The following is a 16,645-nucleotide window of genomic DNA, read 5'->3' as shown; positions in this document are numbered from 1 at the left end:
TTTGTGATGGTAAGAATGTGCCAAAAGTAAAAGAGTGCCCTGTTTAAATACCTGTGCTTACATATTGTTTATGGTAATCAGGAGTAGAGACAGCATTACCTGTAAAGCTTTTAAATGCTGTTTAATATGTTTGCAGATATGGTTTAGGCATCACACAATGGGTCCGGATTTCCATCATTTCACATCAGCCGAAGGATGTATGACAAGCAAAACCTAAAAGAGCCTGTTACGGGCTGGGCTGCATTAGCAGAATTAGGGTGTACCCTTGAAAAAGTGTGTTCTGATAAGGAGTTAGAAGATAAGGTTTTCGTTGTAAGTGGCAAACTAAAAGCCATTTACAAAAAGACATTGCATTATGGAAACTTTGGAAAAAGTACCAGTAGTTTCATTGCATCCATAAGAAAGTTTGTCTGTGTGCACATCTTGCTTAGTGATCAAAATAATCTATAAATTCAACAAGATGTAACCAGGACTCCAAATTTAAAAAAAATTATCAGTATGCCCTCTGCTCTAGGGTTGTCTGTAACATAGGATGGGTGCAGGGCTTGGCCACAGGTCAGACCCTTTGGCCAACCCAAATTGTTCATGGGAAAAAGGCTGTGGACACTAAGGGTTGGATGGAAAATGGGTTGACAACAGGCCCTGCAGCCAACCTTCACTGCACTAGGGAATTGAACCTATGGATCGTTTCGAAACTCAGATAAGGAAATTAGAGAAATTATCCAAAGCTGAAATGACAAAGTAGTTTGAGTCTACATCACTGCAAAAATATTTGCACATTGATCACATATAAAGGAGACTTCAAATTGTTCTCATGTTGAGCTATGAGATCTCTAATCCCGCTATGCAGGAGGAATGGGAAGAGAATGAAACCACAGCTTCAGCCCAGATGTTGCGTATCCTCATGAAAGGTGTTATATGTGATAAAAAACTATCAGTATCAAATTACAAAGTTAAGGAATGAACTTAGCAAACAGTGATATGATGCAATCTAAAAGCTTGAGAATGAGGTGATAGTTGCATTAATGAATGAAGAGGAAATGAGCGAGGAAATGAGCAAGAAAATGAAGACAAAATATCTGAATAACAAACGTGATTATGAACTAGGAAAAGTCTATACCTTTCCACGTAAATTTAACTCCCTACATAAGGAGAGAAATATGGAACAAAATAGTCTAAGCCAGGAATCAGTGACGACAGATGTGAGCTCTGGGCTGAGACAGATCCTGAAGAAGGATGTTCAACTAGTGTGACAAAAAAGAGACCTGGTACTTTTTTTTTTTTTTAAGAAGACTTTCGTTTTCTGGGCAAGGGAAGAACTCATATCAAACAAGCATTGGCATAGCCAACAGGTCTCGCCTTTGGGACCTTATAAGTCTTTAGCCATGAAACAGTTGATGTTGTTGCACCAAGGATGTTGTGCTCTATAACTTCACATAAGGTCCCAAAGGCGAGACATATTGGCTATGCCAATGCTTGTTAAGCTTGACATAGGTCCCTCCACTTAAGAGTAAAATTACAGCACAAGAACCTATAGCCAATTTTAGCTCACATCCTTCCCAGTCATTCACCAAACACAAACCAGGATAACTCTTCGCACCCATGACACTTTCGGCACTTCCCTACAAAAGACCTCCGGCAAAGAGCCATCTTGTGGGGCCAGTGGGGCTTTGCAGCACCGGCCCGAAAAAAAGGAGCACGCCCGATGAAGAAGCATGCCACCTAATGGTGGGTGAGGGCACCTGCTCCTAAAAAGCAATTGCTTTGGGTGACCCCCTCCTCCCCCCCCCCCCCCCAAATCGGTAGTGAGGAATTACTACTTAGGAGGAGTTTACGGTTTATCATTGGGACAGTCCCCCGACAGAAATTATGGGGAGGGTCCTACTTGAAGTCTTATAGTGTGTCTTTGAGGACCGTTGCCATTCTGGAATCATTATCAAAGGATTCTACGGTGCGTTTTTGTTTGGATGCAGCTACGGTCGTCAAATGCTTCGATGCCGAGGCTCCCTTTGGAGGTCTGGAGTCTGAGTTTCGAGGTCGACGACTCTTACCTGCTTTGAAGTCTTCTTCTCGACCTCCACGACCAAAACATCTGTCCTCGTCGCCCTCTGGCCCTTCGATGACGTTATCTTCCTCCTCACTGGAGAGGCCCAGGTCTCGCAGCGAAGGCGGTGGTCCTTGGCCTTGCATGTTGTAGTTGCCTCTCTCTCACCCTCAACGTCTTCGGGGTGACAACGGAGCAGGCATTACAGTCATCGTTCTGATGATCCAGCGGCAGACACAGGTTGCAGACTGTTAGCTGATCCTTCTGTGCGTACTTGTGGTGACAGTTCTTGCAAAACTTGAACGGTGTCTTGTCCATTACCGCGCACAGGGAGCCCCCTACATGCTATTCTCCGATCGTCGAGATCAAGTGATGAGTCGGAAGACAACAGTAACTCAACATCACAGCTACTGATACACACCGAACATGAAATTCCCCCAAAGTAGAGGGAGCCTCAATGTGCAACAGCTGGTCAGTGAGGCTCTAGGTGCTAAAAAGAAGCCTCTCCGTATCCTCCTCTGGTGCCAATAATGGGTCACAGTGGGTCCCCACAGATAAAAAAAAAAAATAGCATTGCTAAAAAAACAACATTAAGTGGTATACAAAACAACTCACCCGATACAAGATGGTGGCCATTATTCGATAAAAAGGTCTGGGATACCAGTAGAGCTTGATTTGCCCCAATGTGCCAGGTACGCACTATAGAGCTGGATTTCAGGCAGGGTGAATCGCAGATTACCCCAAAAAAGTATAGCAGTGTACTGTTTTGTAATGATTTTCAGCTGTATATAGCAGAGACATGTTCTAGGTGAAGCTTGGGCCCAAATTGAAGAAAAGGATGCACTCATGCCCCAAATCCCTCTAATTCAAATATTAGAAAATGCGCTTACCCACACTGACAGCAGCTATGACGGGGGATGCAATGACAGAGAGGGTCACTCCTCCAGTGATAGCAAGGTTTCTCTTGTGCTTCGAGATTTTCTTTCCTTCATAACGACCATGAATCTAAACATTATAAATAATAATAAAAAAAAAAAAATGTTTTAAAGGAGGTGGGAGAGAGGAAAGACCAGTGGAAAAATAAGTCACCAAAATCATTCTACAGAAAGAATGTGTACATTGGATGGACAAAAAGTGACCACATCTATTGAGCATTTCTTTATAAGCCTTAGATGAGCAACTTCACCCTACCCCCCACACCTTGCCGGCTTTACCTCAACAAGAACTCCAACAGAACCGTTCTTAATGCTTTTACACTTGCCCAACCCCAGCACCCTTCTTTATACCTATCCTCATTTTTTGTTTCGAGTTTTTAATTGATCTAATTCTTTCCACTGTCAAAACATTTTTAATGAAGTAAATCATCCCACTGCCTCCCCCGTCTTTAGACATCCATCGCTTTAACAAGCTGCTGATCACATTGTCACTTCTCTAATATCAGGCCTAAATGGAAATGCCGTTTTCAGAAAGGGAGCATGAACCTAAAGGACGTCCTTACCATAGCAACAAACCAAACATGTGATATCCGATTTCCCTGGATATCACGTAAGTGCAAATCTACACCATCTTTCATTCCACTGCTCCACTTCTATAAATCCCCAGCAACTCACCTTCCTGCCCACGTAGACTGGAATCCCAATTACCATGGCTGGAATAGCAATGCCAGCTATAAGAGAGATGCCCACTGGGGCACCAATTAGTGTTCCCAGTTGCCAGAGGATTTTCTTCTTACGGCTCCACGGCTTCTTGCCCCAAAAAGTGCAACCGGATGGACTGTAGTGAGACAAGACAGCAAAGAGCAAAACATAAGTACAGCAACCAATTATGTATTAAAACACCACCAATCTAGAGCAACACATCCGTTTTGTCTACGCGGCTGCAGGGGGAAGGTAATTTTATTCACACAATATGGGAATGCCCCATAATCAAAGAATACTGGAAGCGGGTGATGAGGACATTGTCACAGTCGAAGGGAGTGTAATTAGGGCCAGAACCTAGACGCTGTCTGCTGAATGTATGGGAACCCAATGACCTCACTCGTCAGGCTCAGAGTTGGGCTACGCTGGGTATAATGATAGCTAAACGAAACATAGCCCAAAAATGGGGAGGCGGGGGAGTCTCCATCGCTGGTCGCATGGGGAAGGGACATGGCCGCGGCCATGCTAGCTGAACGATCGGTGTTCATCAGGCGGGGTGCCCTCTTAAATGGGGTAAAGTATGGGGGGCATGGAATAAATTCAGGAGGCATATGCGATCCACCACCAGAGCAGGAAGATGAAACCTCAGACACAGACTGACAGGAGAGACCACGGGGAGGACGTATGGGGCGGTGATACCAGAGATGTAAAGTTGCAGAGAGGCGATTTCAAGGGGCTGATTGTGACATCGTGTGATGTATTGTTCTATGCTGAGAGAAAATTGTATACACAAATGCTATTTTGTACTGCTGTAAAGAAAATAAAAATCTTTCCAAAAAAATAAATAAATAAAACCACCAATCTGGAACAAGCGTATTAAATTAGGGAACTTACACACGTCAAGTCGAAAGTCAACAATATACACGGAAGAGCAAATTTTGCAAAAACGTTTTGTTAAAGACAAAAACAAGATTTTCTATGACCAAATAACAGAATATTCTATTCTTTGGTGGGACAGAGTTCATGAGATATAATTACCCTTACACACTGCTCACCCACCTGCTAGGGTACGAACCCTTCAACACTATCTCAAAAGAACAAACATCTACTAGCACTTCACCCAATATAAGACCATCCCTGCCCCTCATGACAAAGACAAATGGATGCACATGCTAGTATCAACCATAGTGTAGAGTTTAATCTTTCAACACCATCTAGCCAATCACCTGAGGTAATGCAGATCCGAAATCTCCTTCATACACAGCCAGCAAAACTCACAGCCACACACGGCACAGGTCATGTGATTGCAACTGCCATCATTCATCTTAATAATGTAAGCACTGCATCGGGGGCACGGCTTGATGTCATCACCTGCATGAAAAAAAAACAGCTCAACAAGCGGTAGAGAGAAGACAGCACCTCAGAACATTAATTAAACAAGTCTACACTGGGGCAAGTCATGCGGTAGAAGTTGCCCATGATACCACAATGCAACTACACTAGTGCTAAAAAGGTGCAACCACTGTCACAGAATTTCAAATATGAAAACCAAAACTAACCACACTGCTTCTGTAAAATCAGAATAAAACTTTTCCCAAAAATAGATTACAAAAAATAAATAAAGTGATGACAGTGAAGATGAGATTCAAGAGGATGTGTACAATCCGATCGTCAATATCCCTCATCATAGGTTATTCTCTAGCCTGGGTTACTTCCTTATGTCTGCTTCCGATATGTCATGGGTGCCCAGTGCTCAAACTGTGAGATGAACGTGGCTGCATTATGATAAGTTCAGACTAGCTTGGAAAGAACAAAATCAGTTACATATCTGTAATTATGGTTTTGCAGCATGAAAACTTTTAGAGTAACATGCTTTGCACAATTTCGCCTTCTAGTGGTTGGGTCCGTATGTGTTCTTGGTTTCCTAAACTGTTCTTAGTCTACGAATGGGTGTCGACTTAAGTTGAGTCCTTGTACGACATCGACCAGAATTGAACATGCGACTGATCACCATCTTACATTATTCACCTCCTCTGCACGAGCCGCCTTTAATGGGGAGGTGGAAGGATCGCATGCGACTTGTAGAATTTCGAGGAGCAGAACCATAATTCTAAGTAAGTGGTTTCTTTTGCAGTATGAAGTCTTTGCTATATTCAGATGCTTTGCACAGAATGCGTAACGGTATTACACAGAGGTTTATTGAAAAGTGAGTGGAAGCAAAAATCTCCAAGTACTGCTTGCCTCAATGCAACCTGTGTTACTGTACGTCTCTGCAATGATGTCTTGTGAAGGTATGTTATAGGGACCATGTGGCAGCTCTGCATAATTTCCAGGCTAAAACACTGGCCATAAACTTCTAGTAACTGCTTTCTTTCTGGTTAAGTTGGCCTTTGGTTTGGTAAGCAAATGCTTGCTAGCAAGTGAATAGCACATTTGAATGGTTAGTACAATCCATCCAACCACAGTATTCTTTGTTACAGGGATACCTAGTGTGTGCACTAAGAGTTGCACAAAGAATTGCTGTGTTTTTCTGATGTCCTGTGTGACTTGTGTGTAATACAGGACAGCTCTCCGGACACAGGATGGCTAGTGGAAACAAGTATTTGCAATGCAATAGGTCTCGCATTTTCAAAACCATGACCTACTGATATTGTAAATGACAATGCCTTTTATTTGTGTCTAAAAAACCTGCAATAATAAAAGGCATTGTCAAAAAAATCCAATAGCTCACAATTTCGCAACTGCAAGACCTATTGCACTGCAAATGCTTGTTTATCCTGCTTCTGTCCCCCAGATCCTCTGGGTCTCATGTCCATCGTGGACCTCTATTGGGTCCTGTTCTCGCCCTTCAGGGGAGATACATTGCAAGGGATCCTTTCTATGGGGGGGTAAATCAAGGAACGACATGTTTCTGTGCCCCGATCACCCTGGACAAGCTCACATTGCCCGGTAATCTAGCTGGAAAATGGTTAGGTTAAGATAGAAGAAAAAGTATCAACATTTTCTATAAATGTTGTGCTACATAGTTCTCTTTAAGACGCGCGAGTATGCACACGCTTTGTTTCCGAGCTCGTTGTGCCAAAGGGACTCGAATCACTGAGCTATAACAAGTCCGAGAGGCTTCCGGGATTGCCTCTGTCGTCGTTCGGTGGGCGTTGCCTGTAGTGGATGTGTCTTTGAGTGGGGCCAGGAATGAGCTGCACAAAGTTAATGCCCCTTTTAATGGTTCGGGAGCGCAAAAATGGTCCAAGGTAATGCAGGTGGAGCAATGAATATTTTTTATCCATGCCGTCCTATTAAAACGAATCAACTTCTAGTGAGTCTACATTAGTCGCCTCTCTCTCCGATACACCTCTAGTTACATAAGCCAACATTCGCAGGGTCTCGTCACTCTCCTAGACCTGCTCTTAAGAGTCAAATCCATTTTTTCCCGAAATCCTAATCTGGGGTAACATGCATTACTGGTAAACACTCAAAAACAGATATTAAAAATGGAAGAACAGTACTTTACAATTGTACTTGAAAATGAAAACACATTTAGAGGACACTGTGCCAAGTTATCTTTTCTAGAAAAGTTTAAGTATGTGCTTACGCAGAGAATTCCATTTACTTTAAAAGTTAATTCACTGAACTTCTTTTGAAAACGCATTTATCACGTACTGTTAGACTTCGTCTCTTTTTGAGCGTATGTGTACTCTAGGTAGCAACTAAGTGCACATAGCCCTCTTGTGGATTATGTGCGATGTTCAGTTTAGATCGGAATGTGCAAATGTGACCCTAAATATCTAAATTGATAATGGGCAAAAATAATGCAGACACACTAAGCAAGAGATCAGATGTGTGTCCTTCCGTACAACGTATCTTTTTGCTGTCGCATTTTGAAAAACAATTCGTATGACAATGTAGTTTAGATATTGAAACCATTTTAAAAATCATTCTTCCCAAAGCAATTTACGTCTGAGGAATGCAAGGCTGCACTTACTCTAAGTAAGCATTCCAAATGATGCAGAACCACAATAAACAAAATGTAAACACCATAAACGCGAATACTGAACACGTAAGGGTTAAGTATTTTAATATTGAAATATTTTGTTCAAAACACAAGGGCCTGGCATATTTTCTGGATGGCGGATTTGCGCCCTGCCTTGGCGATAGAGGAAAATATACTGCAAGGGCAGAAAGTAAATTCAACATTCGAACTACACATCATGTACATTTTTAGTACATTTGAAGATCAGAGATATTTCTTCTGGTATACTTAAAGTTTATAGTTATCCAGTCCGATAGCTGAGTGTCTACCAACCACAAGAGTAGTGGTGGAATCCTCTGACTGATCCTGTGGCGCCGGTGTTGGATGGTGGTATTGAGGCCACTGGTGATAATACACCCTCAAAGTGGAACCCTACAGTTCATGCCCTGATATCTAGTGCTGTCTATGGAAGTGTTTCTCAACAGGCGACACTTCAACAAACATAAGAACCCGACTGTGGCGTTGGTCAATCGTCAATGTAGATGGTCCCAAAAACAGACGCCAAAAGGAAAGTCCAAACACACAGTAGCCACAGAGATACAAAATGTGCACTGGACATGGAGAGCTTAAAAGGGACAGAATGTCTAGGAGTGAAGAGCATCATCCAGGCGTGCTTCGGCTTAAGAGCGAGTTTCATTCCTGTCGTTGCACTGATGCTGAAACAAACCTAGCTGGAGGCACTCACCCCGGGACAAGGTTGTTGGAAAGTGACAGAGCCTTTCATTTAGTCTCGGTCCTCTGCCTGCTTGTAAAACTCCTCACCTTACATGCTATGGATACAAGGACCTAGCTTCTCTTTGGAGCCGCGCTTGGTATGCAGTGCGCCGGGTTTCCAGTGACTTACGCTTGCATTCCTCTGTATGGGATGCGGGTGATGAAAGGTTAGCCACATGTAAACAAAGGTGCACGGTCACGATGAAACTGAAAGCACAGCTAACTAGCACGTAACAATAACAACAAGCGGCTGACATTGCCAAAGCCCAGTGAAAGAAAATCGTGCTCACCCACCAGATAAAGCCCACCGTGTAATCTTCGAGAGTACACGATCAAGTCCGGATGGGCCATCCAAAAAGGAGACAGTGGGGGTAACCAAGAAGCCCAATTGCCAATCGGAGGCCAGCATTTAACATAAATGATGACGCCAGCCAATCAAAATGATGGGCGTGGCTACAAGTCCACTGCAGAAATTCTCGATCACAATCAGCCTCACAGAGCGAGGAGCACATGCGCGCTCCAGCGCTAGGCGAGAACTAGAAAAGGCTAGCAACCTGATGGCTTGATTCACATGGAAAGGTGAAACGACACTAGGTAAGAAATGTGGGTGTTCTCATCACCAATACATCTTTATGTATGATTCTAGTACTATGCCTGCTGTAACTTGCTTACAGTTAGTGAATTGCTAGCCAATAAGAACAAAGGACCACATATACGAAGCCTTTTTGTGGTCACAAACAGGCCGATTCTGCAAATCGACCAGTTTGTACATTTGAAAATGCATTTTTGCTTTCACAAAGCCCCAATTGAGATTTGGTAACCTATTGCCGAATCGCAATTTGGGTTTGTGAATCGGAATTTGGAATGGGCGTGTTTAGGGTATCCCTTCCACATACTGATTCACACAGGTATGCATGTACAAATGATTTGCGACCTATGTCTTTCACAGTATTGATTTGCATGTCTATTTAGCTGGGCAGTCTAGTTAGTTCATGCCAGTGTGTTATAAGCAGCTCGCCCTCCTCTTCCTGTATGCAACGGCAGGAAAAAATAATCCTAGATGGCGGGCTCCCACATGGGCATAGTGGGTCGACGTCATACAATGGCTACACCCACTCAAACTAGGAGTTTAGGAAACCAATAACACTTCTGGACCCAACCACTACAAGGCAGAATTATGCAATTTCATGTTGCAAAAAAGAATTCCACTTTAGGGATGGGCCTGCAGAGTTGGCTTCACTGGTGTGAGAAAAGGTAAAACTGGTTGATGCCACTTCAAGACATGGAATGTCAAAAGTTAGGCTTTGAAACAAATAATGCTCAAAGAAGGCAGGATCTGCTGGAAGGCGTCTGAGAGGAGCAGCTAACAATGCAAACAGCGTGGAAGTCCAAGGAAGTCACAAGATGGGTTTGTGGACTGAAGGCCTCACTAGTAGGTGCCTGTTGTGTGGGGGGGGGGGGGGGGGGGGGGGGGTCGCCTTTGCTAATTACTCACAAAACGTATGTGCCTTGTGGAGAGAGACACATCAGGTGTTTTTCCCCCTAAAAAAAAAAAAACATGTATTGCGACCAAAGTGAGGAAGCAGTTAGTTGGTAGTCTCACAGTAGAAAAACGAACCATTGCCTTTGGGCAGCTCCCGCCAAGAAAGACCATGGGTTCCATTGGCCTACCATCTTAGTGATTTACACAGCTTTCGCAGGGTACACTTTCTTACATGTTGGTTTGACTCCTGTGGAACAGACAGCAACATGCCTGAAATAACAGATTCTTCAGTGACCATAGTCATCTAGAAAGCAGATGGCCTCTGGAGTATTGTGTTTCACACACAAACCTATTTTTTTCTTTTATTAACTCATAAGCCAAATATCAGTGGAGGTGCTCTAATCATTTGGGGTGGTTACAATGCTGATTGATCTATATCAAAAAGACTTTACGCCTGAGTAATCAGCCCACCGCCACATTTGGTGGCTTTACGATTCCTTAGCATTGGCACAGGAAACTACATGACTGGAGTTACAATGAAAAAATGATTTCAGCTCATGGGGTATGTTTTTGCAGAAGAATATCTTCATATTACTGCAATTTCAGGTATAAACAACTGTTATAGATCCGACACTCACTTTTATGTTGACTGAGAGCCGAGATACCCCTGTGGGTGTGATTAGCGAACAATGTTTCAAATTATTATTATTATATTGGCAGTAAAGTCTCGAGCAACATAGTTGCCACACTTAAAGTTATCTAGGATTGCATTATGGCCCAAGTAGGTCTTAACTGAGAAGTCCTTATTTGGTAATTCAAAAAGAATGTACAATATAATCGGAGTGTTCCACTCATGTTTGTAAGAAAGAAGCAGATCAAAGGCCCGTCTTAATACATTCTATTATTTTTTTAATTAGACTTTTGTTAATATCAGAAAAGGTCAGAATATCTTCTATATATTTCTTACAGAAATAGATATTCTGTATATATGGACCTGATTTTTTTTGGACATAGCTTCCAAGATATAGACGAACAAATTCTCAAATCTGGGAACTTCTATTCTCAAACCCACCGACAGATACATTGATCTAATTTCTTTATATAAGATTCTGTACCGTTAACAAATACACGTGTGTGACGCCTCTCACTTCATTAGTCTGAATGTGAATAACGATATCACTATGGGCCTCGGCCAACCAACTTCAGGTCATCCTGGACATCAATTCACTCTACACAAACACTGCAAGAAAAGAGAATTGCAGACACTGAGGAGACTGGAGGGTGGTCTACCCTTTAGACAATTCTTGAGGGGCCACTGGAATTGTAAGCTACAGATACAACGATGGCTTCTATAAAGAGATATATGTGCCAAACTACAAGCATGGCATACGGAAGTGGGAGAGGCACTACACCAGTTACGAGTCTGGAGCCAATGGACCACTGCTTGATTTATCACAGAATCACCTGCCTACCTGAAAACTAAAAGTGAATCATTTACAATCCACTAGATGGCCCCAATGAAGCAATAAACGTTGCAAAACATGAGTTAGTCTTTTTTTTAAATTAATATTTTGGGTTAAATAAATATCTTTATTGTGAAGAATAGATTGGGCCCCTTGCTTGTTTATGCAATAGTTTGAAACTACAGTCTATGAAAAGAGCTTGGTATTACCAAAGGAAGAACTGCAGATGCCCAAACGTTACCAATGCAACAAAAGAATCACTGTGTCTGCCCACACGATGATACAATTGTGAGAATTATTAAGAAGCACTGGGATATACCATGGGCTGTCAACCTTAAGCAGGGCCGGGCATTATTTTCTTACAAACATGGCAGCAACATTGAAGAGAAACTGGTGTATGCCAGTTATTTTCTCAACGAACCCTGCTCGATTAGGACCCAATAGGGCCTTTCTACCAACATGGGTGAATTCAAATGAAGTATCTGTGTTGCCTGTGACTTTACTGCCAAGCCAAATGCCTGCTCTTGTAAAACGTGAGAGCAGAATTCTTCACCCATCAGAAGCTGGTTTAATCTGCAATGGCCAGGCATTATATGAAATTATACAGAATAAGACAACACCGGAGCAGTTTCAAGGTCATCAATGACTCTTTATCCTTACATTATGTACAGAGTAATCATACTGAAAACGTCCATGATAACATTTGACGTTCGCCAGACAGCGTTTCAGATGGGTACGACCGAACACTTCTGATACTTACAGTTGCGACATGCACTTCATTGCCAATTGAAGTAAGGGGGCTCCATTCCGGAGTATACACCACTCGAAGACAGACTTCTCCTCGATCTAATGATTGACAAGGCAATATCCCTCACCTATAAAAAAAAAGCTACTTAGCAACACACACGACTGTCTGGGACCCTTGCCAAGTGCAAGTCGCAACTGTAAGTATCGGAAGTGTTCGGTCGTACCCATCTGAAACTCTGGAGAACGTCAAATGTTTTCATGTCCCCTTTAATCCAAACGTCCCCCAGAAGATCAATGCCTATGGTACTCCACCCATGGAAACCCCTTAGCCGCCTCACCTCTTTCAGAAAGTCGCCCACCCAAAGCGGTGTTAGCTCTGTCAGTCTGGCCGCCCAACCAGTCATTTTGGTCGCCGCCCACCACACCGTAACAACTGTCTGAGTATGTATCGGGAGGGACGGGATACTACTCCCCCCCCCCCATATAAAGGGCGGCCAAATAACCACCCGCTCCCATTGCAAAATCGATGAACCCGGTAGGCAGGCTCCTCAGTTGGCGAGAAGACCCATCCATTAATATTGACAAGCTGAGCAGCCCAGTAATATTTACGAACGTCCGGTATCGCCAGCCCCTCTTCGTAAACCTCCTTCTGCAATTTCTTTAGGGCAATCCTGGGGCAGCCCCCATCCCAAAGCAGCGTTCGTTGTTCTGATTCGACCGCGTGGAAGAAAGCTTCTTATTTGTAAGGCATAGAGGAGACGCGGGAGGGCCAACATTTTAAACAGAACCACCCTACCCATAAGGGAGACCGGTAAGCGCCGCCAATGGGCCACATCCCCTTTCAGCTTATCAACTGCAATGTATGTTAAGCTACATGAACCCCTCCTCCGTCCTAGTAATCCAAATGCCCAAGTATTTAAAAGAATCCCTGTTAACCAACTCTTTACAAGCAGATGTCAAAACTGGGGGTTCCCCTGCGAGTGTGTACACCAGGGATTTCACAGTTTATACAATAACCGGAGTATTGGCCGAATGACCGGATGATATGGATACGCCTATGGAGAGAATGTCTAGGTCAATGGGCATACAATAGAATGTCGTCGGCATAGAGGGAGATGCGTTCTTCCCATCCCCCTCCACGTCAATGCCTCTTACCAGCGGATCCCCTCTAATCCATGAAGCCAGTGGTTCAAGTGTGTGCACAAAGAGGACAGGAGAGAGCGGGCAGCCTTGTCTCATACCCCTATGCAGCCGAAAGACTAGACACCGTTCCATTAACCCCGACGCGCACCAGCGGGGCGGAGTAAAGCAGTTTAATCCAAGTACGGAAGCCCGGACCAAATCCAAGCTTGGCGAGTATAGCAACCAAATATGGCCACTCGATACTATCAAAAGCCATATGGGCATCTAATGAAAAGGAGTGCCGCCTGTTCATCCGGTCTCTGCTGCACCATATGCATTACCCCGTATAAACGACAGATTCAATCTGGTGTTTCTATGGGGCATGAATCTGGACTGGTCCGGCAGAATCAAAGACTGTATCACAGGAGATAGCCTGTTTGCAAGTGCTTTAGCCAAGACCTTAGCTTCAAAAGGTGAGGAGTGAAATAGGTCGATATGAACTACAGCAGTCATGTGGTTTACCCTTTTTAGGGATGACGACAATGGTAGCCGTCCCCAGGTCAGGTAGCAATTGACCCTCCGCCTCTCGGAACATATGGAGCATGAAGGATGCCAGGTGGCCTGCCACACACTTGTACAGCTCCACCAGGAAACCATTCGGGCCCGCCGCTTTCCCAGACTGAAGGTCCCGCATAGCACCCTCGATTTCTTCTACAGAGAAGTCCACGTCTACCGCCTCTCGGTCCTCCATGCTGAGCCTCGGTAGAGCTATGTCCCGTAGAAATTCCATGCAATCCACCGCCCTTCTATCGGTCAGAGTCTGATAAATCTCTTCATAGTACTGGACAAACACCTCTGCTATAGCTGCGCCTGTCCCCATCACCGTGCTGATAGATGTCCGTAGCTTGGAGACTCCGTTACGACCTCTATCCCTTTTCTCCAGCCATGCAATGAGTTTGTTGGCCTTATCGCCGAGGTCATATATGCCCCTTTGTGTGTCGCAATAGCGTGCATACGAGCCGAGTTTTCCTCTGGGTATCCGAGCTCTTTTTGCTTGAGCCAAAGTATGCGTAAACGTTCAGCAACGCCCCCCCCCCGTTCAATTCCCAACGCAGAGTCAAGAGCCGTAAGCGTCTGCTGCAGATTGTCACATTGCGTCCTCTTTTCTTTAAGTCTAGCCCCCGCAGTCGCTTGCACAAAGTCCCTGGCCGCCTTATAAGCCTCCCATAGTATACAGTCGGACAGTACGGATCCCAGGTTTTCAGTGAACTATTGCTCAGTACGTTCCCCAAATTGTTCCCTAAACTCCTGACCTTTAAATAAATATGGGTCTAAGCGCGTAGGTAAAGTCCAATCCCCAAGTGGGCCCCGCAGTAACACCTCCACCAGGGAATCGTCAGATATTCCCCGGGCCCTGTGACAGCTCGCCTGAAAAAGTCAGACGGATGTAGTATGAGTGAAGATGTAATCCAGACGTGACCCGCTGCCGTGCGCCGCGGAGATGAGTGTATGGTCTACCAGTGGGATTATGCAACCTCCACAGATCCACCAGCCCCAGAGCAGTCGCAAAAGTCTCCAACAGCCGCACCCCCCCCAGCCCTAGAGGAGCTCGCATCCCAGTCTAACTCAGGCTTCATCGATTCATTCATGTCCCCTCCTAGAACAAGAATACCCACAGGCATGCCCAGTAGTAATTTGCTAAGGTCCAGGAAGGTCGCCCCATGCATCCTCGGAGGGATATACACAGAGCATACATTGATAGCATGCCACTCCCACATCGTGCAAAATGCCATCCCAAAGGGTCACACCAGGTGCGAGATGCCACTAGGGGCGCAAAATTCTTGAGCAGTATCGCTGTCCCCCTAGAACCAGTTGTAAACCCCGCAAGTGCTACAAGCGTATACCCAAATCGGTTGAGCGCTAGGTAATTGTTCCCCTTTAGGTGCGTCTCCTTCAGGTCCGAGGAGTGTCGGTGGAGATATTGGAACACCATGGCCCTTTCAATTTTGTCCCCCAGACCATTCACATTGCACGATAACACCTTTAGTTTAGGAGTAAGCTGCAAGGCCATCTGATATGGGTATGTAGCAAAAGTCCCCCCATATTCAACCCTCCTTCGCCTCGCCTCCCCCACCCCCTGTGTGTCAACGTGGATCCCACTGTCGCAAGACCCAGGTCTCTTCGAATGGTAATGATATTCTGAAGCATATAAAACAAAACTATACAAAACCCCATGAGCTACCCCCCCCCCCCCCCCCCCCCCTGCATCGTAGGTCTAAACGACCCACATCCCCAACTAGCAGAGCGCCTGTCTCCCAATAAACACTCAAAAATGGAAGGAGCTGCCTAGGGTCGCCATCCTAAATCCCGCCAAGGCCGCTATCCGGCCCAAGTCCAATAATGTTCCATTGCAAAACAATACCATAGTTCACGGAGCCACCCCGCATAAGGAATACAAAGACCTATGAACTGAACATAGCTCCATACGTTAAGTGAAACAGCTGCAGGCTCCCCAGAGCCGAAGTCCACTACACAGATATCATTTTCCAGATAGTTTCTCTTGCCGATCCAGCCCCTCGGGTCCCCTGGAAGATCCGGATAGACGATGCCAAGTTCCTTTTCAAGCGTGTACTAGTGTTTCAAGTCTGAAGCAATACCTGCATTTGGACTAATTTCTTAAAGACATGCTCCCAATACATTTAGCTCTTATGATGACCTTTTAATCCCTCGTAGATAAAGATCAGCCTGGGAAAATTTAGTTTTAACTACGGGACAATGCATTCTAATCTTTATTGGTATCTCTCTGCTGTTGCTCTCAAACTCATTAAATTCCTTGCACACTAGTTCAAGTTTATACATCTTATCTGTGATCATATACTAGCACATTTCGATCAATGATACATGAAATGTAATATGTTATTGCTGTCAATACAACACTTCCATTCATGCAATAAGAGATACTAGGTTGCTGTGGGTAACATTTTTGCTCATACAACGAGGACATTTAACAAAAGGAATCCTTTTTGAACCACTGTATCCATATGCTTCATACTAACTAACCCAAGATGCATATTTGGTTACCTTTGTATTTTATTTAGTATCATGTCACACATACCGAGTGAGTATGTGGTTACTGCCATCCTTCCAAAAAACACAGGTGCACCTATACTATGGAAATCATGTTTTCAATAATGTCACGGAAATTTATAAGAGTAGAAACCTCTTCACTGTTTCTGATTTCAAGTATTTGTTCTTTCTAACTAGATATTAAGACTAGTAATTCCTAAAGAGACATGTGACTGGAAATGACATTAGAATGGGATAATACATCTGGAAGCAACCACCATCTCCTCTGAATGAGTCTTGACTACCAGCCACTAGATGCCATTAGAGTGTCAAGGAAAT

At 44.2% G+C, this 16,645-nt stretch overlaps 1 protein-coding gene across 1 annotated transcript in view; it reads right to left on the bottom strand.

Moving 5' to 3' along the window:
- The window catches only part of RNF19B (ring finger protein 19B), a 94,402-nt gene that overhangs the window by 62,952 nt on the left and 14,805 nt on the right, over window positions 1–16,645 (bottom strand). Inside the window, exons 3-5 of the mRNA XM_085648368.1 lie at window positions 4,908–5,052; window positions 3,655–3,817; window positions 2,935–3,049 (exon numbers count right to left, since the gene is read on the bottom strand). Coding sequence (XP_085504494.1) covers window positions 2,935–3,049; window positions 3,655–3,817; window positions 4,908–5,052 — 423 coding nt within the window. The remainder of the gene's footprint in view (window positions 1–2,934; window positions 3,050–3,654; window positions 3,818–4,907; window positions 5,053–16,645) is intronic.

The sequence above is a fragment of the Triturus cristatus genome, chromosome 3_2 (assembly GCF_964204655.1).
Source record: "Triturus cristatus chromosome 3_2, aTriCri1.1, whole genome shotgun sequence".
In the NCBI taxonomy this organism is placed as follows: Eukaryota; Metazoa; Chordata; class Amphibia; order Caudata; family Salamandridae; genus Triturus; species Triturus cristatus.
This window is presented reverse-complemented; position numbering and strand designations above follow the sequence as displayed.